General features: G+C 41.3%; 1 protein-coding gene across 2 annotated transcripts in view; it reads left to right on the top strand.

Moving 5' to 3' along the window:
• Positions 1-25,790, top strand: part of LOC308281804 (equilibrative nucleoside transporter 1-like) — a 57,736-nt gene extending 31,946 nt beyond the window's left edge. For both annotated transcript variants that reach the window (XM_080722116.1, XM_080722115.1), the window contains exons 4-13: positions 2,992-3,164; positions 5,897-6,036; positions 7,436-7,570; positions 8,787-8,884; positions 9,374-9,455; positions 10,413-10,486; positions 16,372-16,480; positions 18,889-18,974; positions 22,889-23,088; positions 25,141-25,790. In XM_080722116.1, coding sequence (XP_080578242.1) covers positions 2,992-3,164; positions 5,897-6,036; positions 7,436-7,570; positions 8,787-8,884; positions 9,374-9,455; positions 10,413-10,486; positions 16,372-16,480; positions 18,889-18,974; positions 22,889-23,088; positions 25,141-25,252 — 1,209 coding nt within the window. In that variant the 3' untranslated portion in view covers positions 25,253-25,790. The remainder of the gene's footprint in view (positions 1-2,991; positions 3,165-5,896; positions 6,037-7,435; positions 7,571-8,786; positions 8,885-9,373; positions 9,456-10,412; positions 10,487-16,371; positions 16,481-18,888; positions 18,975-22,888; positions 23,089-25,140) is intronic.
• The last annotated feature ends 1,920 nt before the right edge of the window (positions 25,791-27,710 follow it).

Genomic DNA, 27,710 nt, shown 5'->3' with positions numbered 1-27,710 from the left:
GTAAACTATGACTGTTGGGATGGTAGATATCTCTTCATTATATGTAAACTATGACTGTTGGGATGGTAGATATCTCTTCATTATATGTAAACTATGACTGTTGGGATGGTAGATATCTCTTTATTATATGTAAACTATGACTGTTGGGATGGTAGATATCTCTTCATTATATGTAAACTATGACTGTTGGGATGGTAGATATCTCTTTATTATATGTAAACTATGACCGTTGGGATGGTAGATATCTCTTCATTATATGTAAACTATGACTGTTGGGATGGTAGATATCTCTTTATTATATGTAAACTATGACTGGATGGTAGATATCTCTTCATTATATGTAAACTATGACCATTGGGATGGTAGATATCTCTTTATTATATGTAAACTATGACTGTTGGGATGGTAGATATCTCTTCATTATATGTAAACTATGACTGTTGGGATGGTAGATATCTCTTCATTATATGTAAACTATGACTGTTGGGATGGTAGATATCTCTTCATTATATGTAAACTATGACTGTTGGGATGGTAGATATCTCTTTATTATATGTAAACTATGACTGTTGGGATGGTAGATATCTCTTCATTATATGTAAACTATGACTGTTGGGATGGTAGATATCTCTTTATTATATGTAAACTATGACCGTTGGGATGGTAGATATCTCTTCATTATATGTAAACTATGACTGTTGGGATGGTAGATATCTCTTTATTATATGTAAACTATGACTGGATGGTAGATATCTCTTCATTATATGTAAACTATGACCATTGGGATGGTAGATATCTCTTTATTATATGTAAACTATGACTGTTGGGATGGTAGATATCTCTTCATTATATGTAAACTATGACTGTTGGGATGGTAGATATCTCTTCATTATATGTAAACTATGACTGTTGGGATGGTAGATATCTCTTCATTATATGTAAACTATGACTGTTGGGATGGTAGATATCTCTTTATTATATGTAAACTATGACTGTTGGGATGGTAGATATCTCTTCATTATATGTAAACTATGACTGGATGGTAGATATCTCTTTATTATATGTAAACTATGACTGTTGGGATGGTAGATATCTCTTTATTATATGTAAACTATGACTGTTGGGATGGTAGATATCTCTTTATTATATGTAAACTATGACTGGATGGTAGATATCTCTTTATTATATGTAAACTATGACTGTTGGGATGGTAGATATCTCTTTATTATATGTAAACTATGACTGTTGGGATGGTAGATATCTCTTCATTATATGTAAACTATGACTGTTGGGATGGTAGATATCTCTTCATTATATGTAAACTATGACTGTTGGGATGGTAGATATCTCTTTATTATGTAAACTATGACTGTTGGGATGGTAGATATCTCTTTATTATATGTAAACTATGACTGTTGGGATGGTAGATATCTCTTTATTATATGTAAACTATGACTGGATGGTAGATATCTCTTCATTATATGTAAACTATGACTGTTGGGATGGTAGATATCTCTTTATTATATGTAAACTATGACTGGATGGTAGATATCTCTTTATTATATGTAAACTATGACTGGATGGTAGATATCTCTTTATTATATGTAAACTATGACTGTTGGGATGGTAGATATCTCTTCATTATATGTAAACTATGACTGTTGGGATGGTAGATATCTCTTTATTATATGTAAACTATGACTGGATGGTAGATATCTCTATTATATGTAAACTATGACTGGATGGTAGATATCTCTTTATTATATGTAAACTATGACCGTTGGGATGGTAGATATCTCTTTATTATATGTAAACTATGACTGGATGGTAGATATCTCTTTATTATATGTAAAATATGACTGGATGGTAGATATCTCTTTATTTTATGTAAACTATGACTGGATGGTAGATATCTCTTTATTATATGTAAACTATGACTGGATGGTAGATATCTCTTTATTATATGTAAAATATGACTGGATGGTAGATATCTCTTTATTATATGTAAACTATGACTGTTGGGATGGTAGATATCTCTTTATTATATGTAAACTATGACTGGATGGTAGATATCTCTTCATTATATGTAAACTATGACTGTTGGGATGGTAGATATCTCTTCATAATATGTAAACTATGACTGTTGGGATGGTAGATATCTCTTTATTATATGTAAACTATGACTGTTGGAACTTGGGATGGTAGATATCTCTTTATTATATGTAAACTATGACTGGATGGTAGATATCTCTTCATTATATGTAAACTATGACTGTTGGGATGGTAGATATCTCTTCATAATATGTAAACTATGACTGTTGGGATGGTAGATATCTCTTTATTATATGTAAACTATGACCGTTGGGATGGTAGATATCTCTTCATTATATGTAAACTATGACTGTTGGGATGGTAGATATCTCTTTATTATGTAAACTATGACTGTTGGGATGGTAGATATCTCTTTATTATATGTAAACTATGACTGTTGGGATGGTAGATATCTCTTCATAATATGTAAATTATGCACAGTCCATTATATCTCCCTTTAATAATATCAAATGTTGTGTTTTAGATCATTTCTATCCTTGATTCGTCACCTTTGCAATGAGGTGCAGCTTGCATGCATCACATATTGGCCATTTTTACACTTTGTTGAATTAAACTCGATGTCAGGGAAGCCCAAAACCAGAGTGGCAGCAGAACAGTAGGCCTACTGCAGGCCATGTTGGGTGTAAACCCACATGTTTAGCTGAGCTTGGGCTTGTTTTCACACAGATGGTCACTTGTTTATCTCTACAAGGAAGTGAACGGCGGTGGAATGGAGTCATAAATCGTAAAAAATCTAACGCCCTATTTTATACTTTGTCGTCTTACAGTGCTAAAATAGAAGATCTACAAGCTCAAACACAGAATATAACTGTAAAAGCTGTCTGTCTGTCTCCCCATCTGTCTATCTGTGTCTGTCTGCCTGTCTGTCTGTCCGTCCAGTACTTCACCGGCCGTCTGAAGGACCCCTCATTGGCCAGCTTGACGGCCAATGGGACGGAGGGGGGCGGGGACACGCGTAGCGTCCTGGAGGCGAAGTTCAACAACGTGATGACGCTCTGCGCGATGGTTCCTCTGCTGCTGTTCACCATGTTGAACTCCTTCCTGCACACCCTGTGAGTCTGTAGTTAAACTACACTCTGTAGTTAAACTACACTCTGTGAGTCTGTAGTTAAACTACACACTGTAGTTAAACTACACCCTGTGAGTCTGTAGTTAAACTACACTCTGTGAGTCTGTAGTTAAACTACACTCTGTGAGTCTGTAGTTAAACTACACACTGTAGTTAAACTACACACTGTAGTTAAACTACACACTGTGAGTCTGTAGTTAAACTACACACTGTGAGTCTGTAGTTAAACTACACACTGTGAGTCTGTAGTTAAACTACACCCTGTGAGTCTGTAGTTAAACTACACTCTGTGAGTCTGTAGTTAAACTACACTCTGTAGTTAAACTACACTCTGTAGTTAAACTACACCCTGTGAGTCTGTAGTTAAACTACACTCTGTGAGTCTGTAGTTAAACTACACCCTGTGAGTCTGTAGTTAAACTACACTCTGTGAGTCTGTAGTTAAACTACACTCTGTGAGTCTGTAGTTAAACTACACCCTGTGAGTCTGTAGTTAAACTACACTCTGTGAGTCTGTAGTTAAACTACACCCTGTGAGTCTGTAGTTAAACTACACTCTGTGAGTCTGTAGTTAAACTACACACTGTAGTTAAACTACACTCTGTGAGTCTGTAGTTAAACTACACTCTGTGAGTCTGTAGTTAAACTACACCCTGTGAGTCTGTAGTTAAACTACACACTGTAGTTAAACTACACTCTGTAGTTAAACTACACTCTGTGAGTCTGTAGTTAAACTACACTCTGTGAGTCTGTAGTTAAACTACACTCTGTGAGTCTGTAGTTAAACTACACTCTGTGAGTCTGTAGTTAAACTACACCCTGTGAGTCTGTAGTTAAACTACACACTGTAGTTAAACTACACTCTGTGAGTCTGTAGTTAAACTACACTCTGTGAGTCTGTAGTTAAACTACACCCTGTGAGTCTGTAGTTAAACTACACACTGTAGTTAAACTACACTCTGTAGTTAAACTACACTCTGTGAGTCTGTAGTTAAACTACACTCTGTGAGTCTGTAGTTAAACTACACTCTGTGAGTCTGTAGTTAAACTACACTCTGTGAGTCTGTAGTTAAACTACACTCTGTGAGTCTGTAGTTAAACTACAGACTGTAGTTAAACTACAGACTGTAGTTAAACTACACACACTGTAGTTAAACTACACACTGTGAGTCTGTAGTTAAACTACACACTGTGAGTCTGTAGTTAAACTACACACTGTAGTTAAACTACACACTGTGAGTCTGTAGTTAGGCCTAGGAGGAGTATTGACTGCTTTAACTATTGAAAAATAGCAGATATACAAACTCACAGCGCGGCACCGAGTGCCACGCTGCGAGCTTGTAGATCTGCTATTTTTGAAAAATCAAGATTTTTTTTTTTTGCAAGTCTTTCAATATATCTATTTAACTCTCCCCACGCTTTGAACGTTCACGTTCGCCCCAATTCGCAAGACGTCTGCGCCAATACGGCGCTCGTTCGGTTAGTTCGTCTGATGACTGTAAGCTGATGAGGGGTCGCGCGGCCGTGTACTGTAAACACATTTTCCGCGGTGATGGTGTAAAAAATCCATTATGCGTTAACATCAACGGAGAACAATTCACTTCCTTGTTGATTTCTCTGGCTCCGAGGCTCTGTAGCCAGTGACTGGTCTTCTTCTTCTTCAACACATAACAGGCAAATTCACATTCATTCTCGCATGACGCCGCCCTCTGCTGCCTGGCAGACCAAAGTGCACTATTGCACAACCCAAAAAAATAAAAATAAATAAATAAATGTCTGTCTGTCTATCTACTATAACGTCGCAAAGGTAAGCCGCTTTTTGATGGCACCAGACCCAATAAATAAATAAATAATCTGGCAGTAGGAGAGTTAAAAGCGAACATTTGTAACTCAAATATTTTGCTTCTGGGTGGTCCCTGGAACAACATATTTTGAGATGGGGGGTCCGTGACCAAATACCTGTAATTTTGGGGGTCCTTGACCATGAAAAGGTTTGAGAACAGCGTGATTTAGAGAAAGGATTTAGAAGTCGGGGTCACAGACCGGGTCAAAGATATTCAAAGATATATTAAATTATATTCAGATATATTCAAATTTTCACGATTTTTCAAAAATAGCAGATCTACAAGCTTGCAGCGCGGCACTCGGTGCCGCGCTGTGAGCTTGTATATCTGCTATTTTTCAATAGTTAAAGCATAAAATAATGGTTAAAGTGGTTAAAATCTAACGTGACTCGGGAGAGAGTTAAACTACACACTGTGAGTCTGTAGTTAAACTACCGGTACACACCCCCACACAACTACGGTTTGGTGATGAGTCATCACTTTTCACAGTTTTATGGGGGCCGTTTTTAGCCCAAGGAATGTTTTTTTTTTTCGAGCAACACAAATGCTTGCATTAGATTCAGAATCATGAAAATACCCTAGTTTGCCCCCTCACATGCTACTTAAAGCAGATGTATCTTTGTATTATTTTCCTGTATAGTAAAGTCAACAAGTCAAGGGTCCATCATTGTGACATCACTGTAACGTCTTGTCCAATAGGGTTCCTCACTGTAACCTCTTTGTCCAATAGGGTCCATCGTTGTGACATCACTGTAACGTCTTGTCCAATAGGATGACATCACTGTAACCTCTTGTCCAATAGGATGACATCACTGTAACCTCTTGTCCAATAGGGTTCCTCATTGTGACATCATAATGTCTTGTCCAATAGGGTTCCTCAGAGGCTGCGTGTGGCGGGCAGCCTGCTCGTCATCATGCTGGTCTTCATGGTGACGGCCATCTTGGTAAAGGTCCACATGGAGCCCCTCCCCTTCTTCACCGTTACCATGGTGAAGATCGTCATCATCAACTGTAAGGCCACACCCCTTTAACCATTATTGAATACTTCTGTTCAAAAAAAGCAGATCTACAAGCTCATAGCGTGGCACTCGGAGTGGTGTGCAATGAGCTTGTAGATCTCCTGGAACAAATTATTTTAAGATGGGGGTCCGCAGCAGCGGCCAAACACATCATAATCTTGGGGGTCCTGTGAACACCACAGATCACAGAAACCTTAAAAGGATTTAAAAAGGACATTTTGTTGAATAGGACTCAGATCTTAATGGTTTGGTGGTTTAAGACTAAGTTAATCTTTTATAGAGGGCAATTATACAGTATTAAGGCATATAAGGCTTATTAGCCAGGGACCGTTAATTTGAAGTATAAAATGTGTGATTACTTTTCCCTCCATTAAAGTGATCAGGAGAGCTAAAGTAAATACATGTTGGCCAGGGGCGTCAATTGGGTATGGCAGGGGTATGCAGCTGCCATACCCTGGGTCCAGGGGGGTCCAGGGGTATGCAGCTGCCATACCCTGGGTCCAAAATGGTCACTTTAACAAGCTAATATAATTATATTCTCCCCATCTTGACAGAATGGTATATTCCCAGGTTCCGCAGGTCAGCTGCACAGGTGCAATGCATTATTGTTAATTGTGGCACGTTTACTAACATGCCAAGTTTAGCTGCACTTGAACAACTAACTGTTCCAGGCTGCCATATCCAGCCCAAGAAACCATAGAATCGGGGGGGGAAATAAAATGTATCATCATGCCTGTTGCTAAGGTATGGCACCATGACTGGTGTGTTGCACGCGTGCAACACACCAGTCATGTTGCCATACCTTAGCTTTTTCTGAACTGACACCACTGCAGTTGGCTCATTCATGTTATCTGGTCTTCTTTACAATGGGCTACAGGCGCCCTCTAGTGGATATCACGGTACTGACATTACAGATGTGTTGTTTCAACTCTTTAGTATTCACTGCTCTTTTCCTGTAAAAAAATCTCTTTCCCTTTTTTCCTTTCACATTTCTGTGCAGAATGGATCGTGTTTCTGCAGAAACTCGCAGATTCCCCTCCAATCCCATTGAAAAGCAGAATACATTCATAGATTTAAACTTCAGAGAAGAAGGTCATAAAAATAGCAAAGAAATAGCTGATCTACAAGCTCAATGTTCTGCAAATCCCTCTGAAATCTACTGCCAATGTCAGGATGTGTGACCTTTTAAAATGGCACTGAGCATGAACTGCAACATTGTATGGAAAATGTGAGAATAATCTGTTTGTGTGTGTGTGTGTGTGTGTGTGTGTGTGTGTGTGTGTGTGTGTGTGTGTGCGTGCGTGCGCGCATGCGTGCGTGCGTGCGTGCGCGCGTGCGCGCGTGCGTGCGTGCGTGCGTGTGCGTGTGTGTGTGTGTGTGTGCGTGCCCAGCCTTCGGTGCCATCCTCCAGGGCAGTCTGTTTGGCATGGCTGGTCTGCTGCCCGCCTCCTACACCACACCCATCATGAGTGGGCAGGGCCTTGCTGGCACCTTCGCTGCCTTCGCCATGATCTGTGCCCTGGCAAGTATGTACCTTTAACCATGATCTGTGCCCTGGCAAGTATGTACTTTAACCATGATCTGAGTATTGTCACATTGTGTCGTTATAAACATGCTGTACTGTATATACAGCAGCATTTCCCCACAGTACAGAAAATAGACGTTTTGCGGACATGTTTCACCGTTTTATCGTTCTTTCAGCAGCCTTTGCTATAGATTTCGGTGCTTTCGCGGCGATAGTTCTGTCTTCTTTCACTTTCTCCACACCGAGATAACAGCCATCTTGGTTAGAACTGAATAAAAATAACTTTACTTCAAGTTTAAAATTATACTAAATATTTATTTCAAATGTCCTGACAAATTCCAAATATTATCAAATGATCTCGCAGCCCCCCTGGACTGCCGTCACGTCACCCCAGGGTGCCCCGTCACCCCCCAGGGTGCCCCGTCACCCCAGGGTGCCCCGTCACCCCCCAGGGTGCCCCCCGTCACCCCAGGGTGCCCCGCCACCCCAGGGTGCCCCGCCACCCCAGGTTGCCCCGTCACCCCAGGGTGCCCCGCCACCCCAGGGTGCCCCGTCACCCCAGGGTGCCCCGTCACCCCAGGTTGCCCCGTCACCCCAGGGTGCCCCGTCACCCACTTTGAAAACCCCTGATCAAAAGCAATATATTATTTTTTCTTCACTGTAGTCCACACGATTTAGTTTACTGATGTGTTATCTTTCCTAATGTTTTTCTCTCTTTCTCTTTCACTTGTTTTTTTTTTTTGTATATTTCCTTTCACACAGTTTCTGTGTTTTTTATGTCTTCATTGCTGTTCCCCTTGTAGGGTTATTGTATTGATCTTACTGAACTTTTGTTAATTAATGTCCTTCCATCAAGGAAAGGATTCCAAATAAGGCTGCTGGCTTCTTCCTTTCCTCGCACTGTATTTCATGTCCATGATATGTACAGTATGATATGTACAGTATGATATGTACAGTATGATATGTACAGTATGATATGTACACTGTACATGATATGTACAGTATTGTTACATGTTTAACCATGTGCTAATAAACTAAACTAAACATGACACATCATCATTAGCATTATATTCATAATGTACACACACTCACACACACACACACACACACACACACACACACACACACACACACACACACACACACACACACACACACACACACACACACACACACACCAATGCATCCTGTGATCAGGTGATGTCTCTTCTCTCCAGGTGGGTCTGAGATGCAGGAAGCAGCGTTTGGATATTTCATCACAGCCTGTGGTGTCATCTTCATGTCTGTGATGTCCTACGTCGCCCTGCCTAAACTGGTGAGAAACTAAAAACTCTCACTTCCTTTATAGGCTCTGTCTGTGCACAGAGTGTTAGCAATGATTCTAATTGTAGAACAGTGTTGTTCTCAAGTTTCTGAACCAATTCACTCTCAGTGGAAACAGTCCATGAGCCAGACCAGATGTCGGTATATACTGAAAGGTGGCAAAGGTTACTTCGCATATTTGAGAAGCTCTATGTCTGTAGATACTATGTTGGTATGATAACCCTTCCTGAGTCACAGCTACATTAGTGTTATCAGCTGCTGAAAGTTGAGGTTCCATTAACTTTATACCACAAAACTGTGAAAAGTGATGACTCATCATCATCACTAAACCATAGTTTCGTGGCGCCATTTTTAGTAGCAGTATTTAACTAAATGAACTACGTTTCCCAGGAGTTCTACCAGTATTTAACTAAACAAAATGAACTACATTTCCCAGGATTTCTACCAGTATTTAACTAAACTAATAAACTACATTTCCCAGGAGTTCTACCAGTATTTCCAGGACAGCAACGCTAATAAAAGAAACAGCGAGGAAGAAAACAGCCTGGACCTGATGAAGAAAGGTAAGGACAGATCTACAAGCTCACCACGCATCACACTGTGATCATCTATTTCTGTTAAAGTCATTTGGTGGAGAGGGAAAAAAAGGATCAGACCAAGTAAGTGGTTAAGTTCCAGTATGTGATGATGTCCTACTGTCTGTCTCTCAGCTGTCCTACTGTCTGTCTCTCCTACACTGTCTGTCTCTCAGCTGTCCTACTGTCTGTCTCTCCTACACTGTCTGTCTCTCAGCTGTCCTACTGTCTGTCTCTCCTACACTGTCTGTCTCTCAGCTGTCCTACTGTCTGTTTCTCCTCAGCTCATCTTCCTCTCAAACATATCCAGCCTCCTCATACCACTACTGCCAGTATAGTGGAGTTCTCCTCCTCATACCACTACTGCCAGTATAGTGGAGTTCTCCTCCTCATACCACTACTGCCAGTATAGTGGAGTTCTCCTCCTCATACCACTACTGCCAGTATAGTGGAGTTCTCCTTAACGCTATGTTCCTCTACCTCCGTATTCCTTGGCAAACCCTGCTGTCTGGTCAGACAAATAATCCACCTGACGGAGAGACGTTGAAGACGTACGAAACAGCGCTTCCAACGTTGCAGAGCTGAATAACACCCAACAAGACTAATGCTCTGTTAATGTGGTGCATTTCCTTCCTCTGACCTGCGCGGCAGTAGTGAGTTGGCAATGTGATGCCGACGACAAATAGTAAAAAAAACTAGAAGAAATTTAGTCTCCATCGGGTGGATTATTTTTCATTTTGGCCTATAAATGTATTTTAAGCGTGGGGTTGGGGGTCCAGCCTGCGTCTGGTACTGGTAAGCTTTCAACTGTCCACTGATACCTTTGGTTTGGTGAGGGGCGAAAGCCAGACAGCAGGGTTTTCCGGTTTTGCCAAGGAATACGGAGGTAGAGGAACATAGCTTTAAGGAGAACTCCACTAACGCTAAACTTCTTCTCCTCCATAGAGAACAGAGCAGATGATGGACCGTCAGACCTCAATGCCAAGCAGAACGTCTCCATGGCAGCCATCTTTAAGAAGGTAAAGTATCATTATTGTATCTTCAAGAAGTGCAATGGAAGACCTGGGCCACAGGGTAGTGGTCCAGACACCTAGGCTGCTAATCCAGCCCTTGCAGCATCGCAGGTTTGAGTCCAGATCCTGACGACATTTGCTGCGTGTCACCCCCACATCTCTCTCCCCGTTTCCTGTCAGCCTACTGTACGTCTATCAATAAAGGCAGAACAAGACCCAAAACATATCTTTAAAAGAAGTTTGATGGGAAAACAAAAATCAAAAAACTACCTGGGCACTTCATGAATGACTAGACTACCCAAATAAAATGGAGCACTCGATAGTCTGCACGTTCATTTATTGTAAGGTGACAAGGTGACTGACGTTTCGATGTTTAGTCCCACAATAAAAGAACGTGCAGACCATGGAGTGCTCCATTTTATTTGGGTAGTCGTTCAGGAAGCCCAGGTCGTTTTTTGATACAGTTTGTCCTTGTTGAGCACCGACGAGTCCTTCTGCTGACTGTTGGCTGAAGGATGAAGGTTGACAATTTATTGAAGATGTCAGCAGAGCAACAGCATTACAGGTCATAAGGAGCAGGCCTCATGGCACAGCCCCTTTCTCAGACAGTTCTTATTGTCCAGACCATGCAGGGGTCTTCAACGTTGTCAGGCCAAGGACCCCTTAGTTGAGAGAGAGATGAAGCAGGGACCCCCATTTCAGATATTTAACCACTTGACCTTTCACTGTACTTAGTCTGCTCTTTTCCCACTCCAAAGCTCTTTGCCAAAAATAGCTAAAAATGGCTAAAGTTCTCAGAATATGGACACTAGGGTTGAAGTGGTTAATATAAAAAAGGAGAACAAAACGTTTCTATCACTCAAAGATTTGGAGGACCCCCTGTAGTAACTCTGAGGACCCCCCTAGGGCAGACCTGGGAAATGTGCGGCCCGGGGGCCGTATGCGGCCCTTTGGTTCACTCTGACTGGCCCCTGTAGGGTTAATGGAAAATTACAAAATAAATACATTTTCTAATTTTACCGCATGCATGGACTAAACCTACATTTCTTTTATTTTGAAGTTTTGTATTCAAGTAGCCTACATATGGACTCAATGCGTACATCAGCACGTCTGTGTGATCATTGGATGTTGTCTCAATAACAAGCAGGTGGTCAGACTGGTCACACGTCAAGACCACCTGCCTTATCAAAAATGGATAAAGTGGCTAAAAAAAGAAAAGTTGATGCCGAATGCCGGGTTTACAGCAAAAATTGGATAGCTGTAAGTATTTATTAACTGAATTCGGAGGTAAAGCCGCGTGTTTAGTTTTTGGGGAGCACATCTTGTAGGGAGCACTGCCTTTTGGCCCAGCGGCCCTCCACTATATGTTCTATTGTTCATGTGGCCTCATGGAAAAAAATGATTGCCCACCCCTGCCCTAGGGGTCCCGGACCCCCTGTTGAAGACACATGTTATAGTCCATTAGAACAGAGATGCTATTCTAAACATGGTCTTATAAGGACATGTACTACATGGTCTTATAAGGACATGTACTACATGGTCTTATAAGGACATGTACTAAAGATAAGGGCAACATGCAGACAGTTACACAAACACAGATCTGCTGACAGATGAAGTACTGTCAAGACAGCTCAGCTGTTAGATTGACAGCTGTAGTTGAGTTGTAATTAACAGCTTGCTGACTAGACCTTCAAATGAGTTGGAATAGAAGGTCACATATATATGGTGATATATACATTTCTGCCACCACAGAAGGACAGCCTTGTTCACTTCACCAAGTATCACATATAGTCGCAGTTACTATTAAAACCTCCACCGGCTGTCAGTCAGTCTGTCAGTTTGTCAGTCTGTCAGTCACACGTCACACGTCACACTTTTGCCCTTCTCATATCTCCTCCACCATTGCCCCCATCCATGCCAAAATTCGCACACACACTCCTTGCCTGCCAAACCACTACCTCCACCCCTCAATTCTCACATGGCCCTCTTCTAGCACCGTCCACCACGAGGCCGATTCTTGTAAAACACATTTTTGGACACTGCTCCTACAAATTCTGCCCTAAAATCACGCAAATCGGTACACACTTGGTCTACACTCATGTCTTCAACATGAATCTGTCCCATATAGCGCCACCATCAGGCCGAATTTTTCAGAAAATTTTTTGGGCACTGCTCCTACACATTTTGCATAAAATCATGCTGCTCTAATCTCCCGATTAGGGAGTCTTACTGGTTTTTACATCAGTGTTTCAATTTCCTATACTTCTCTGAGGCAGAAATTCATAATAATATCATAGATAGAGTATCAAAGTCCTGACGTCCCTCCTTCATCTCCTGGTTCTCAACATCAGGTTGTCTTAGAATCCTCTCACATAAGAATCCTGCTCCAAACATAAACAAACTGTCTCTGAGATATTGTCTGGGAGGCTCTGTATGGTTTATAATAGTCTCACATTACTAATTGGGTGACAGTAACATTAGTGTTTTCTCACCATCAGTTGATTCTTCATATCCATATGAGTCAAACCGCTGAGATCATTTGTTTATATGCTGGTTATATGTTGGCCGGTTACTAGGGGTGGGACGATATTGCTATCTCACGATACGATATCTATCACGATATTAGGCTCTCGATAACAATTATATCACGATATTCGATATATTGCGATATTCGATATTAGGGATGTCACGATACCAGAAATGTAGTAGTCGATGCCAATACCATTGAAATTCCACGATTCTCGATACCATTTCGATACCACGGTAAAAATAAAAAATAAACAATAAATCCCATGTAGTTCAACATACACTCCTTTATTAGAAGTGAACAACAAACAACAATACTGTATGCTTAAACAGAAGTTGCATGTAGCTTTAAATGATTAAAATAAAATACTGTGCATGTAGCCTTAAAAAATGTATCATTAATAAAATAAAAGTGCTGCTGCTGGCTTTGCTCTGGCCTGTCCTCCCTGTCAAAGTCCTCCTCTGGCTGATACTGTGAAAAGAACATTGAGATTTCAGTTAGTAGGTGTAGCTTAGACTACAGCAACACACACACACACACACACACACACACACACACACACACACACACACACACACACACACACACACACACACACACACAGAGAGAGAGAGAGAGAGTGCAAGCAGTACTTTAATGACGTGGTGAAACCCTTTTTAGTTGTATTTATTTATTACAAATCATAGCCTATACAACCGCGCGCGCACACACACAGTCTATTACGACCGCATGCACGCACGCACACACACACACACACACACACACACACACACACACACACACACACACACACAATCCTAGCGTAAAAAAAAGGAAACTCAAAAGAACACTGGCTAAACAGCAATGCCAGCCTTCTCAAACAAAGAATAACGTATGTATTATTCCAGGGTTGTTTAACGTTACGTTAGGCGGTTCAGTAAATGAGCTGCCTGGCAACTTTATATAACTTTATTATGGGGGACAGACGGGGGCTGCTCTCCGTGACGAGGCTGGAGCTGGACATAACGTTACTTTGCCAGGCAGCTCATTTACTGTGTGGGCTCACCATAGTAACGTTATTAGATATGGGCAACAATGATTACACGAGAATTTAAATGCACTCACCTTGAATTATTTGTACAAGTCTGGATGTCGGTCTTTTAGATGTTTCGCTAGTTGGATGTGTTCCTCCCTTTCGTCTGGAAACGGTTACGGCATACAGGTTTTTTGACGACCAACTATTAATCCCCGCTCATCCTCGAATGCAAAGTACTATACGCGACTTTTTGTTAGTTTTTCTTCTCAACTAATGGAGGGACAGCTGTCGCTGCTGCTAAAAGACGACGCGACGCAGATGCGTGTGGCGCCGCCATGTTGCATGTTGTTGTTTTTCTCCTTAAAGCGTGGTTGTCCACGACTCCACGTCGTCACGTACACAGCATCAGAGGGTGAGGGTTGCCAGATAACCGCTCATTTACAGCCCAAAAATAATACAAAAGAAGCGGCCAGATCTGGCATCTCGGTACCAACGGTACTACCGTACTTGTAGAAAAGTCAGTACCGTACAGTACCGTCACATCTTGGCATCGACTAGGTACCGAAGTATCGGTTCTGGTGACAAGCCTATTCGATATATTGCAAGAAATGTCATCAACGATATATCACGATATTTGTAACTGAAAATGAAAAATAACCATAAAAGGCAAAACTCTGGAATTATACATGTATTCCATTAATCTTACAAGATTATTTTATAAATTGGCTAATAAGTAAATTAATCTTGCCTCCTCAAACAAACACTGCAACTTTGTAAACTGCCCACAATTTGTCTGTCCAGCACAACAATGGGTAGGCCTACTAACTAATCAATCCATAACTAAAACGCATTTAGTGAAAATGTAGCCTAATTGTCAAGAAACACATAGCTTAAAATAAGATTGACACATGTAAAAAATGTGCATACATGCAAAGTGCCTCCTCTTAACTCATCTGCTGCCATTTAACAATACCTTCGTATTCTCATATGCCAAACTGTCTCCATACACTTCCATGTAATTCATAGTGCACGGATCATGCACACCCATGCCTAGATAATGCACCACGTGTGTCCACATTGCTCACAGCTTTCAAACAAAAAAATCCGAATGGAAATCCGTTCAGGCATTCATGAGCTAGCAGCCATTATGTTTTCCTAAAATGGAAACAAATATGGCTGCCATGTTTGAAAGATGGGGTTGCTAGGGGGGTTAAACATGCAATTTCGCGATCGCTATCATGCCTACTACATGTTTTGGGGTAAAAAAAAAAAATTTTTGAAAAACAAAACAAACCAAAAAAAAAAAAAACGATATTTGCCAGCATTTATCGATAATTATCGCGGGAGGTAATACCGCGATATATCGCCATATCGATATTTCGTCCCAGGCCTACCGGTTACATCTTATAAATATCTAGGAATTTGGTTAGATGACAAATTCTCATTTAAGGTCCATGTGGAGCACCTAACCAAAAAGCTAAGAGGACAGATTGGGTTTCTCTACAGAAGCAGATCTTGTTTTTCTCTCTCTAGTAGAAAGGCGATTACAATCTGTAATAATGTCTGTGTTTGATTATGGAGATGTGCTTTACATGGATGCTTCACGCTCCACGCTGAAGCCACTTGATGCGGTCTATCACAGTGCCCTGTGGTTTATCACTGGTGATAGTTATCTGACCCATCATGTGAGTTGTATGAAAACGTGGGATGGCCATCTCTTGAAGTTGGCAGAGAGCAACATTGTATCTTATTTATTTATAAGGCCTTGTGTGGTAAACTTCCTCTGTAACTATCCTCACTTTTAGATCTAAAAGTCACAGGACATTCTACACGCGCACATTAGATATACCTGTCCTCGTATGAACAGTGAGCAAGGAAAGACTGCCTTTATGCTCCATACAAATGAGATAAGCTTCAGGACTCAAACTGTCTCCATTGGTTTCACTAGAGGCATTTAAAGTGATGCTTGAGGACACTCTACACAGTGAGTGTACCTGCTTTATGTAGAAACTGTTTATGTGTGTCTCTGATGTTGTATGTTATTGTATTTTCTGTTTTTGTTCATTGCTGAATATAATATTACATATTTTTACTTTACCACTATCTTGCACTCCAACAAAAGTTGGACAAATTGTGAAACATATTTTGCTGCCAATACTTTTTGCTCTTTGGCTCAAGTAATATTTTGAATACGGACCATTATTAGATATCTATATTATATTATAACAGTGCTGTGCCAGTAGAGAGAGCTGTGTAGGCTACGCGGTGACCTTTGCCCTGTGTGTTTGTGTGATGTCATAGATCTGGCTGCTTGTGACCTTTGCCCTGTGTGTTTGTGTGATGTCACAGATCTGGCTGCTGGCGGTCTCGGTGTGTTTCTGCTTCACGGTGACCATCGGAACCTTCCCTGCTGTCACCGCCGACGCCAAGTCTACCATCGCTGAGGGAGGGGCCTGGGGTGAGTGTGTGTGTGTGTGTGTGTGTGTGTGTGTGTGTGTGTGTGTGTGTGTGTGTGTGTGTGTGTGTGTGTGTGTGTGTGTGTGTTTGCAGTGGTGGAAATTAACTAAGTAGATTCACTAAAGTACAGTACCTAAAGTTGTACCATGTAACTTTTTTTATAAAACAAATCTTAAAATTGTCCTAACTCTTAAATCGCTAAAGTTTTAGAACACCCACTCCGTTATTTTCAGCTTCTGAAGCCTTCTCTTTATATGTTTTCTATGATCCTGACCGGGGTCCGGTTTTCGCGCAAAAATTACGTCATCATACACTATCGGCCAATCACAGCGAGGGTTATACACTGCCGGCCAATCACAGCGCATCTTGAAGTGGGGTCGCTAGCTATCACAATAGGGCGGCCATATTTGTAGGCGCCCGTGTGTCTCTATCTATACTCGGGTGAAACACTCCGTTTCTCCGGAATGCCTGAACGCACAGGAACCAGGGACCCCTCCCATCTCTCTAAAGATAGATCTCGGCGAGGTGGAGGCAGACGCGGGGGTGACGCGGGGGTGTGAGGCCCGGTCCGCGGCGAAAAACGGCCGAAAGACGCGGACGCTACTGACCACTAGTTGAGCAACTTACACAGTATAGCTTTAAGTACATTTTTTAGTTATTTGTAGGCTACTTGAGTATTTCCAATGTCCAATACTTTTACGTCTACTCCACTACATCTCAGAGGCAAATATTATACATTTACTCCACTACATTTATATGAACACGTAAGTTACTTTTTAGATGTTGATTATCATCACTAAATATTCAATGACCACTTCAGTTCTATATGCATTTCTGCCATTTGAAAATAGCAGATCTACAAGCTCACCATGCGCCGTGATGCGACGCATGGTGAGCTTGTAGATCTGCTATTTTCAAAAGATTGTTAAACATTTGAAAACCTGTGAAAAGGGAAATTCTGCATAATGAGTTTTTATTCTACTTATGGTACTTTAACACTCAACCTGCTGTACACCACACTGGTTAGGACTGTATGTCCATATATGTACATGTAATAATTCTTCTTCCTGTCAGAGGGTATGTCCATATATGTACATGTAATAATTCTTCTTCCTGTCAGAGGGTATGTCCATATATGTACATATAATAATTCTTCTTCCTGTCAGAGGGTATGTCCATATATGTACATATAATTCTTCTTCCTGTCAGAGGGTATGTCCATATATGTACATATAATAATTCTTCTTCCTGTCAGAGGGTATGTCCATATATGTACATATAATTCTTCTTCCTGTCAGATGGTATGTCCATATATGTACATATAATTCTTCTTCCTGTCAGATGGTATGTCCATATATGTACATATAATTCTTCTTCCTGTCAGAGGGTATGTCCATATATGTACATATAATAATTCTTCTTCCTGTCAGAGGGTATGTCCATATATGTACATATAATTCTTCTTCCTGTCAGATGGTATGTCCATATATGTACATATAATAATTCTTCTTCCTGTCAGATGGTATGTCCATATATGTACATATAATTCTTCTTCCTGTCAGATGGTATGTCCATATATGTACATATAATTCTTCTTCCTGTCAGATGGTATGTCCATATATGTACATATAATTCTTCTTCCTGTCAGAGGGTATGTCCATATATGTACATATAATAATTCTTCTTCCTGTCAGAGGGTATGTCCATATATGTACATATAATTCTTCTTCCTGTCAGATGGTATGTCCATATATGTACATATAATAATTCTTCTTCCTGTCAGATGGTATGTCCATATATTAGTCTCGCGTGGCCAGACTGTTGCCTCCGCGATTTGGTCAAATGCTCCCAGCATACAGTCTGGCAGACGGAAATAGAAACGGTGAGTGCGAGATAAAGCGGATGTGACGCAACCGCTCCCTTAGTGCAGTAGCAATAACATGTCCTACTGGAAGCGTTATGTCTCCTTTCAATATTTCTGAGGGCTTTATTTTGTCTTTCTCTGGTGTTATTGGTGTCACCTTCATGATGTTTTCAAACGTTTCATAAACTATACACTCATAACAATAATAGGCAGCTCGAATGACTTTGTCTGAGCTATTGTGTTTCTGTTATGTTTCCAATGGGACTACAGTTCAGTGCAGCAGTGGCTACTTCCGATACTCGCCGTTCGGGAGCTGCTCTTCCAGACTCTATATAGCATTCGGAGATTGTGGAATAGTTGTCTGGCTACGCGAGACTATCCATATATGTACATATAATTCTTCTTCCTGTCAGATGGTATGTCCATATATGTACATATAATTCTTCTTCCTGTCAGAGGGTATGTCCATATATGTACATATAATAATTCTTCTTCCTGTCAGAGGGTATGTCCATATATGTACATATAATTCTTCTTCCTGTCAGAGGTGTACTTCATCCCAGTTTCCTGTTTCCTGCTCTTCAACCTGTGTGACTGGGCAGGACGCAGCCTCACTGCAGTGTGTATGTGGGTGAGTCTGAGTGCACGTACATGCACACACACACACACACACACACACACACACACACACACACGCACACACGCACGCACGCACGCGTGCACGCACACGCACACACACACACACACACACACACACACACACACACACACACACACACACACTGACTCACTCTCTCGCCACATAGTACTACAACATGACGTGTTGAGGATACAACCCAGAAAAGTGAAGTGATCCCAGACTATCAGCTTGTAGATCAGCAACACCATCATCAGACACATGGGGGAGAGGAGACCAGGTCAAAGGTGTTTATTAAATAATATCAACCAAGGAATGTGGTTAACAGGAGGACCATAAGTCTGACATCTCATTAGTCCTACATTTGTTAGGGTTAGGTTTTAGGAAAAGGTTTAGGGTTAGGTTTTAGGAATAGGTTTAGGGTTAGGTTTTAGGAATAGGTTTACTGAGGTTAGGGTTAGGGTTAGGTTTAGGCATAGGCTATAGTTTTACTGAGGTTAGGGTTAGGGTTAGGTTTAGGCATGGGCTATAGTTTTACTGAGGTTAGGGTTAGGATTAGGTTTAGGCATAGGCTATAGTTTTACTGAGGTTAGGGTTAGGGTTAGGTTTAGGCATGGGCTATAGTTTTACTGAGGTTAGGGTTAGGGTTAGGTTTAGGCATAGTAAGATTCAACCGGGTTAACATTCACCAGGTTAGCATTCACCAGCGTGGGCTAATGATAAAGGATCCTATGAGGTGTGGAGTCAGTAATCAGTGGTTTAAGTGTGGATGAATGGAGCATGGTTTACTGCAGGGTGTTGGATGAATGGAGCATGGTGTACTGCAGGGTGTTGGATGAATGGAGCATGGTGTACTGCAGGGTGTTGGATGAATGGAACATGGTGTACTGCAGGGTGTTGGATGAATGGAGCATGGTGTACTGCAGGGTGTTGGATGAATGGAACATGGTGTACTGCAGGGTGTTGGATGAATGGAGCATGGTGTACTGCAGGGTGTTGGATGAATGGAGCATGGTGTACTGCAGGGTGTTGGATGAATGGAGCATGGTGTACTGCAGGGTGTTGGATGAATGGAACATGGTGTACTGCAGGGTGTTGGATGAATGGAGCATGGTGTACTGCAGGGTGTTGGATGAATGGAACATGGTGTACTGCAGGGTGTTGGATGAGTGGAACATGGTGTACTGCAGGGTGTTGGATGAATGGAGCATGGTGTACTGCAGGGTGTTGGATGAATGGAGCATGGTGTACTGCAGGGTGTTGGATGAATGGAGCATGGTGTACTGCAGGGTGTTGGATGAGTGGAGCATGGTGTACTGCAGGGTGTTGGATGAATGGAGCATGGTGTACTGCAGGGTGTTGGATGAGTGGAGCATGGTGTACTGCAGGGTGTTGGATGAATGGAGCATGGTTTACTGCAGGGTGTTGGATGAATGGAGCATGGTGTACTGCAGGGTGTTGGATGAATGGAGCATGGTGTACTGCAGGGTGTTGGATGAATGGAACATGGTGTACTGCAGGGTGTTGGATGAATGGAACATGGTGTACTGCAGGGTGTTGGATGAATGGAACATGGTTTACTGATGGAAAGCAAAGCTAAACAGAAATAAACACAAGCGGGGAGAGTAGAGCAGAGCAGGTTGGTCTCCTCTGGATCTCAACCTCAGACTGGCCAGGGGAGGCTCTTATCTCCTCCAGGTTCTCTCCAACCAGCCAATGAGGCCCCACCCTGCTCACCTACAGGGAGAGAGTCAGACCAAGGCTACACCAATCATCTGGATCTTTTTCTAAACTCAGATTTTCGTATATCCCCAAGGAAAAAGATCTACTGTAGGTCCACACCACAAACATACCTAGGTCTAAATTAATAATCCATGCCTACACAGATCCACTGAGAATCGGATATTTTTGTAAATCTTCACTTGTTTATAAAGATCCAGTTCAGCGGCCAAAATCTCCAGCTCGGTGTTGCAGCAAGGAAGTCCCAACCTCACAAGAAAATGTGTGATTAGAAGAAGATCCATATTGGTGTAGTCGGCATCTTAGGAGCAATGCAGGCACAACCCCTACCTACCCAGACTACTACTATGTACTGTATATACTACCGTTGTTTCCTGTTGAGATTGGCACATTTCACCCAGGTCTTTTCATCTCACTCACGTCACTTTGTCTGCTGACCTCATGCAACGAAATGAACAGAAAATAAACAAAAAATACAAATAAAACAATTCACAGGAGGCAAGCAGTCTCAGCCCCATGATGTGCACTGCAATGTAGTTTCAAATGCACTGCATTGCAGGTGCTTTTTGAGAGTGAAAGAATAAGAAGACACGTGTGACATGATGTGTGATCATGGGCAGCTTGCCCCAGGAAATGTGCCAATCTCAATAGGGCAGGGGTTTTCAAAGTGGGTGACGGGGCACCCTGGGGTGCCGCGACGGCAGTCCAGGGGTGCCGTGAGATCATTTGATAATATTTGGAATTTATTTGGACACTTGAAAAAATATTTAGTATCATTTTAAACTTGAAGTACAAAGTTATTTTCAGTCAGTTCTAACCAACATGGCTATTATCTCAACGTTTTCCTCGCAACATAATCACTAAAATATCGCCACTGTCGGGCAGAAACCTCGTATCTCCAAGTTTCAAATGTGTACGTCTTTTGGTAAAGCAAAGCCTGCTTCATCATACAAGACTGTCGCACAAAACTAGTGAAAACAGCAGATCTACAAGCACACATTGCCTCGCGATGCGAGGCGTTGTGTGGTTGTAGATCTGCTGTTTTCACCAGTTTAGAACATTTTACAGATGACAAGTTCAAAATGAACGGTTTTGGACATACAAGGTCTCCACCCGACAACGACGATATGCTATAAATATAAGGTGCTGGGAGTGAAAAGTGTTATAATGTAGGGGTGCCTCGGATTAAAACAATATTTATGGGCCCTGAGACAAAAAGGTTTGGGAACCCCTGCAATAGGGAACAACTGTATACTGTGTGGGGCATCACACACTGACACATGTCTGTCTGTCTGTGTGTCTGTCTGTCTGTGTGCCTCTCTGTCTGTCTGTCTGTCTGTCTGTCTGTCTGTCTGTCTGTCTGTCTGTCTGTCTGTCTGTCTGTCTGTCTGTCTGTCTGTCTGTGTGCCTCTCTGTCTGTCTGTCTGTCTGTCTGTCTGTCTGTCTGTCTGTCTGTCTGTCTGTCTGTCTGTCTGCATCTCTATCTGTCTGTCTGTCTGTGTGCCTCTCTGTCTGTCTGTCTGTCTGTCTGTCTGTCTGTCTGTCTGTCTGTCTGTCTGTCTGTCTGTCTGTCTGTCTGTCTGTCTGTGTGCCTCTCTGTCTGTCTGTCTGTCTGTCTGTCTGTCTGTCTGTCTGTCTGTCTGTCTGTCTGTCTGTCTGTCTGTCTGTGTGCCTCTCTGTCTGTCTGTCTGTCTGTCTGTCTGTCTGTCTGTCTGTCTGTCTGTCTGTCTGTCTGTCTGTCTGTCTGTCTGTCTGTCTGTGTGCCTCTCTGTCTGTCTGTCTGTCTGTCTGTCTGTCTGTCTGTCTGTCTGTCTGTCTGTCTGTCTGTCTGTCTGTCTGTCTGTCTGTCTGTGTGCCTCTCTGTCTGTCTGTCTGTCTGTCTGTCTGTCTGTCTGTCTGTCTGTCTGTCTGCATCTCTATCTGTCTGTCTGTCTGTCTGTCTGTCTGTCTGTCTGTCTGTCTGTCTGTCTGTCTGTGTGCCTCTCTGTCTGTCTGTCTGTCTGTCTGTCTGTCTGTCTGTCTGTCTGTCTGTCTGTCTGTCTGTCTGTGTGCCTCTCTGTCTGTCTGTCTGTCTGTCTGTCTGTCTGTCTGTCTGTCTGTCTGTCTGTCTGCATCTCTATCTGTCCGTCCGTCCGTCCGTCCGTCCGTCCGTCCGTCTGTCCATCCAGCCCGGTAAGGACAGTAAGCTGCTTCCTCTGTCCATCCTGGCCAGGCTGCTGTTCGTTCCTCTCTTCATGCTGTGCAACATCCAGCCTCGCCACTCGCTGCCCGTCTACTTCCACCACGACGCCTGGTTCATCCTCTTCATGGTGCTGTTCGCCTTCTCCAACGGATACCTGGCCAGCCTCTGCATGTGCTTTGGACCCAAGTAATTATTATAGTACTATTTATTACTGGACCTAAGTAATTATTATAGTGTTATTACTGGACCCATAGAAATTATTATAGTGTTATTACTGGACCCATAGTAATTATTATAGTGTTATTACTGGACCCATAGTAATTATTATAGTGTTATTACTGGACCCATAGTAATTATTATAGTGTTATTACTGGACCCATAGTAATTATTATAGTGTTATTACTGGACCCATAGTAATTATTATAGTGTTATTACTGGCCAGCCTCTGCATGTGCTTCGGACCCAAGTAATTATTATAGTATATAACGGACTGGTCTAAAGAACTTCCTGTTCAGAGGACTGATCTAAAGAACCTCCTTCCCTCTATTATACATATTAACTCCTCTATTGTACATATTAACTCCTCTATTATACATATTAACTCCTCTATTATACATATTAACTCCTCTATTGTACATATTAACTCCTCTATTGTACATATTAACTCCTCTATTGTACATATTAACTCCTCTATTGTACATATTAACTCCTCTATTGTACATATTAACTCCTCTATTCTACATATTAACTCCTCTATTCTACATATTAACTCCTCTATTGTACATATTAACTCCTCTATTGTACATATTAACTCCTCTATTGTACATATTAACTCCTCTATTGTACATATTAACTCCTCTATTGTACATATTAACTCCTCTATTGTACATATTAACTCCTCTATTGTACATATTAACTCCTCTATTGTACATATTAACTCCTCTATTGTACATATTAACTCCTCTATTGTACATATTAACTCCTCTATTGTACATATTAACTCCTCTATTGTACATATTAACTCCTCTATTCTACATATTAACTCCTCTATTCTACATATTAACTCCTCTATTGTACATATTAACTCCTCTATTCTACATATTAACTCCTCTATTGTACATATTAACTCCTCTATTGTACATATTAACTCCTCTATTGTACATATTAACTCCTCTATTGTACATATTAACTCCTCTATTGTACATATTAACTCCTCTATTGTACATATTAACTCCTCTATTGTACATATTAACTCCTCTATTATACATATTAACTCCTCTATTGTACATATTAACTCCTCTATTGTACATATTAACTCCTCTATTCTACATATTAACTCCTCTATTGTACATATTAACTCCTCTATTGTACATATTAACTCCTCTATTATACATATTAACTCCTCTATTGTACATATTAAAGTGATATTACACTTTCAAAAAACTTTTTGTCATTGTATGGTCTAATCAAGCTTGTATGAACACCCTGAACAGATTTTAATTTGCTTCATTCAGTATTTAGATATTTGATGTAAATGTTACCAGCTCCAACACGCCCAGGCCCTCTCCACATACACACTCATTGTAACTTCAAACTCCATTTTAACCATGATAGATTCATTAAAAACACCCATTATTTTTTCTGGTGACTCATAATACCCTCCTAATACGTGAGCAGGCCGTGTTTTTTCAATAACTTTTTTCATTTATTTTCAATAAAATATTATTGTATTTAATGTTTTCCATTTTCCCAAAGAATTATTAAAAATAAAAGAAAAAGGTTATTGAAAAAACACGGTCTGCTCACGTATTAGGAAGGTAAAATGAGTCACCAGAAAAAATAATGGGTGTTTTTGATGAATCTATCATGGTTAAAATGAAGTTTGAAGTTACAATGAGTGTGTATGTGGAGAGGGCCTGGGCGTGTTGGAGCTGGTAACATTTACATCAAATATCTAAATACTGAATGAAGCAAATTAAAAACTGTTCAGGGTGTTCATACAAGCCTGATTAGACCATACAATGACCAAAAGTTTTTTGAAAGTGTAATATCCCTTTAACTCCTCTATTGTACATATTAACTCCTCTCCATGTGTTTTCTCCTCTCAGAGCAACACAGTGTATTATTGTACAGTATATTAACTCTTCTCTCTCCTCCCAGGAGCATGGAGGTGTATTGTATATTGGTATGTCATATAACACAGTGTATATTAACTCCTCTTCTCTGTTCTCCTCTCAGAAACGTCCTCCCTCATGAAGCAGAGACAGCAGGAGCCATCATGGCCTTCTTCCTGTCTCTGGGCCTGGCCCTGGGAGCTTCTCTGAGCTTCCTGTTCAGAGCACTGGTCTGAAGAACACTTCCTGTTTCCTGTTTAGAGCACTGGTCTGAACAACACTTCCTGTTTCCTGTTCAGAGCACTGGTCTGAAGAACACTTCCTGTTTCCTGTTCAGAGGACTGGTCTGAAGAACACTTCCTGTTTCCTGTTTAGAGGACTGGTCTGAAGAACACTTCCTGTTTCCTGTTTAGAGGACTGGTAGTCTCGCGTGACCAGACGGTTGCCTCTGCGATTTGGTCAAATGCTCCCAGCATACAGTCTGGCAAAGCAGAAAGATAAAAATGAGTGCGAGATGAAAGCGGAAGTGAAGCCCCCACGTCACTTCCGTTTCCGTCTCACATTGCACACATTTATCATCATATAAATAAAAATCATATAAGCATGTTTAGCTTGCTGCTTAGCAGAAATGACATTTTAAAATATATTTTCTTGAGCGGTAATGCCCGTTTCCATTACTCGCCGTTAGGGAGCTGCTGTTCCAGACTCTATATAGCATTCAGAGATTGTGGAATAGTTGTCTGGCTACGCGAGCCTAGAGGACTGGTCTGAAGAACTTCCTGTTCAGAGGACTGGTCTGAAGAACTTCCTGTTCAGATTGTCTCGCGTAGCCAGACAACTATTCCACAATCTCTGAATGCTATATAGAGTCTGGAACACCAGCTCCCGAACGGCGAGTATTGGAAACGGGCATTACCGTTCAAGAAAATATATTTTAAAATGTCATTTCTGCTAAGCAGCAAGCTAAACATGCTTATATGATTTTTATTTATATAATGATAAATATGTGTGATGTGAGACTGAAACGGAAGTGACGTGGGGGCTTCACTTCCGCTTCATCTCGCACTCATCATTTCTTCCCCGGTTTGCCAGACTGGATGCCGGGAGCATTTGACCAAATCGCGGAGGCAACCGTCTGGCCACGCGAGACTATGTTCAGAGGACTGGTCTGAAGAACTTCCTGTTTAGAGGACTGGTCTGAAGAACTTCCTGTTTAGAGGACTGGTCTGAAGAACTTCCTGTTCAGAGGACTGGTCTGAAGAACTTCCTGTTTAGAGGACTGGTCTGAAGAACTTCCTGTTTCCTGTTTAGAGGACTGGTCTGAAGAACTTCCTGTTTCCTGAAGAACTTCCTGTTTCCTGTTTAGAGGACTGGTCTGAAGAACTTCCTGTTTCCTGTTTAGAGGACTGGTCTGAAGAACTTCCTGTTCCTGTTTAGAGGACTGGTCTGAAGAATCAAAAAGGGAATCAAACCTGGGACCAGGCGGCCATTGTTTATGGGTATATTAGATATTCGTTTATATATAACAAATAAGGCCCAAAGCAAGAAGGAAACAAAGAAGACCATTCCTATGACTTTTAATTTACATTTTAATTATGATGTATTCAGTTGTTTTGAAATTACATGTTTGATATTAATGTGTTAATTGAGGTGAAACTGACAGATGTTGATCTGGTATTGACTGTGTGTTATTTATTATAAAACACACATGAACTGCATCAGTGTTATTCATCAATGTAATCAGTATTAATATCTTAATTAATCAGTATTAATACTTATAGCACTTACACATTTAAAGTATTATTTAGGGCACTATGGACTAACTTCACATAATTAGTTAAAGGAACACTTCACCCATTTTCAGCCTTTATCTTAAATGGTCTTCACTAATGCTCATTAATAATACGGCACTCGGTCTGTGGACAGTTCAGAAACCCGCCTACCAATGACATCATCGGTAGGCAGGGGCGGCCTTAAGAATTGGGAGGCCCGTTTCAAGATCTAATTTGGAGCGGGATGAAGGATGCATGTTTTTGTTTTTGTTATTTTAAACTGCCGGTCAGCGTGACATGGCACGATTAAAATCTACCAGACATCTAATAAAAAGACCTTTCATAGATATCTGTATGCATTAATGACAACCAGGTCCGTATAAAAGCAGCCTAACACAACCATAAGCATTATGTTTTGGATTGAACTGTTTGAACATAATGCATAGGCTATCCACAATTGTAGGGCCAACTTGCACAAATACTGTACATTAGTTACTGTACCCACATTACCATTTGCGCATTGGCGTGACATGTTAAGTAATAAATTAGGATACTCACAAGTTATATTGTGGATACAAGCAGTGGATGCTGTCCCAGCGTCTGGTTTAATAGGACAGGACAGCCTTTTGGGGAAGTTGACAACATAATTGCTCCTCAGATATATATTCCATTCAAGGTAACGTTTTAACGTGTCCAGCTGTCCACATGACATGATTAACACCGTGTTTCATCTGACTGGATACGACCATAGGATGCGACAGACAGACCAGTGTTACGTCCATGTTTGTTGTTGCCATCTTAAAATGAGCGTGCATTGTTGTTAATTAGTGGTTGAACAATCTTGCCAACTTTACTCACAAGTGCCCTCTCGTTTGAAAGGCTCTGTGATGTATTCTAACTAATAACAACTTGTTTTGATAGT

This window comes from Nannobrachium achirus (genome assembly GCF_963921795.1).
Source record: "Nannobrachium achirus genome assembly, chromosome: 3".
Classification (NCBI taxonomy): Eukaryota; Metazoa; Chordata; class Actinopteri; order Myctophiformes; family Myctophidae; genus Nannobrachium; species Nannobrachium achirus.
The sequence above is the reverse complement of the archived record's forward strand: the minus strand, read 5'-3'. Positions and strand labels throughout refer to the sequence as shown.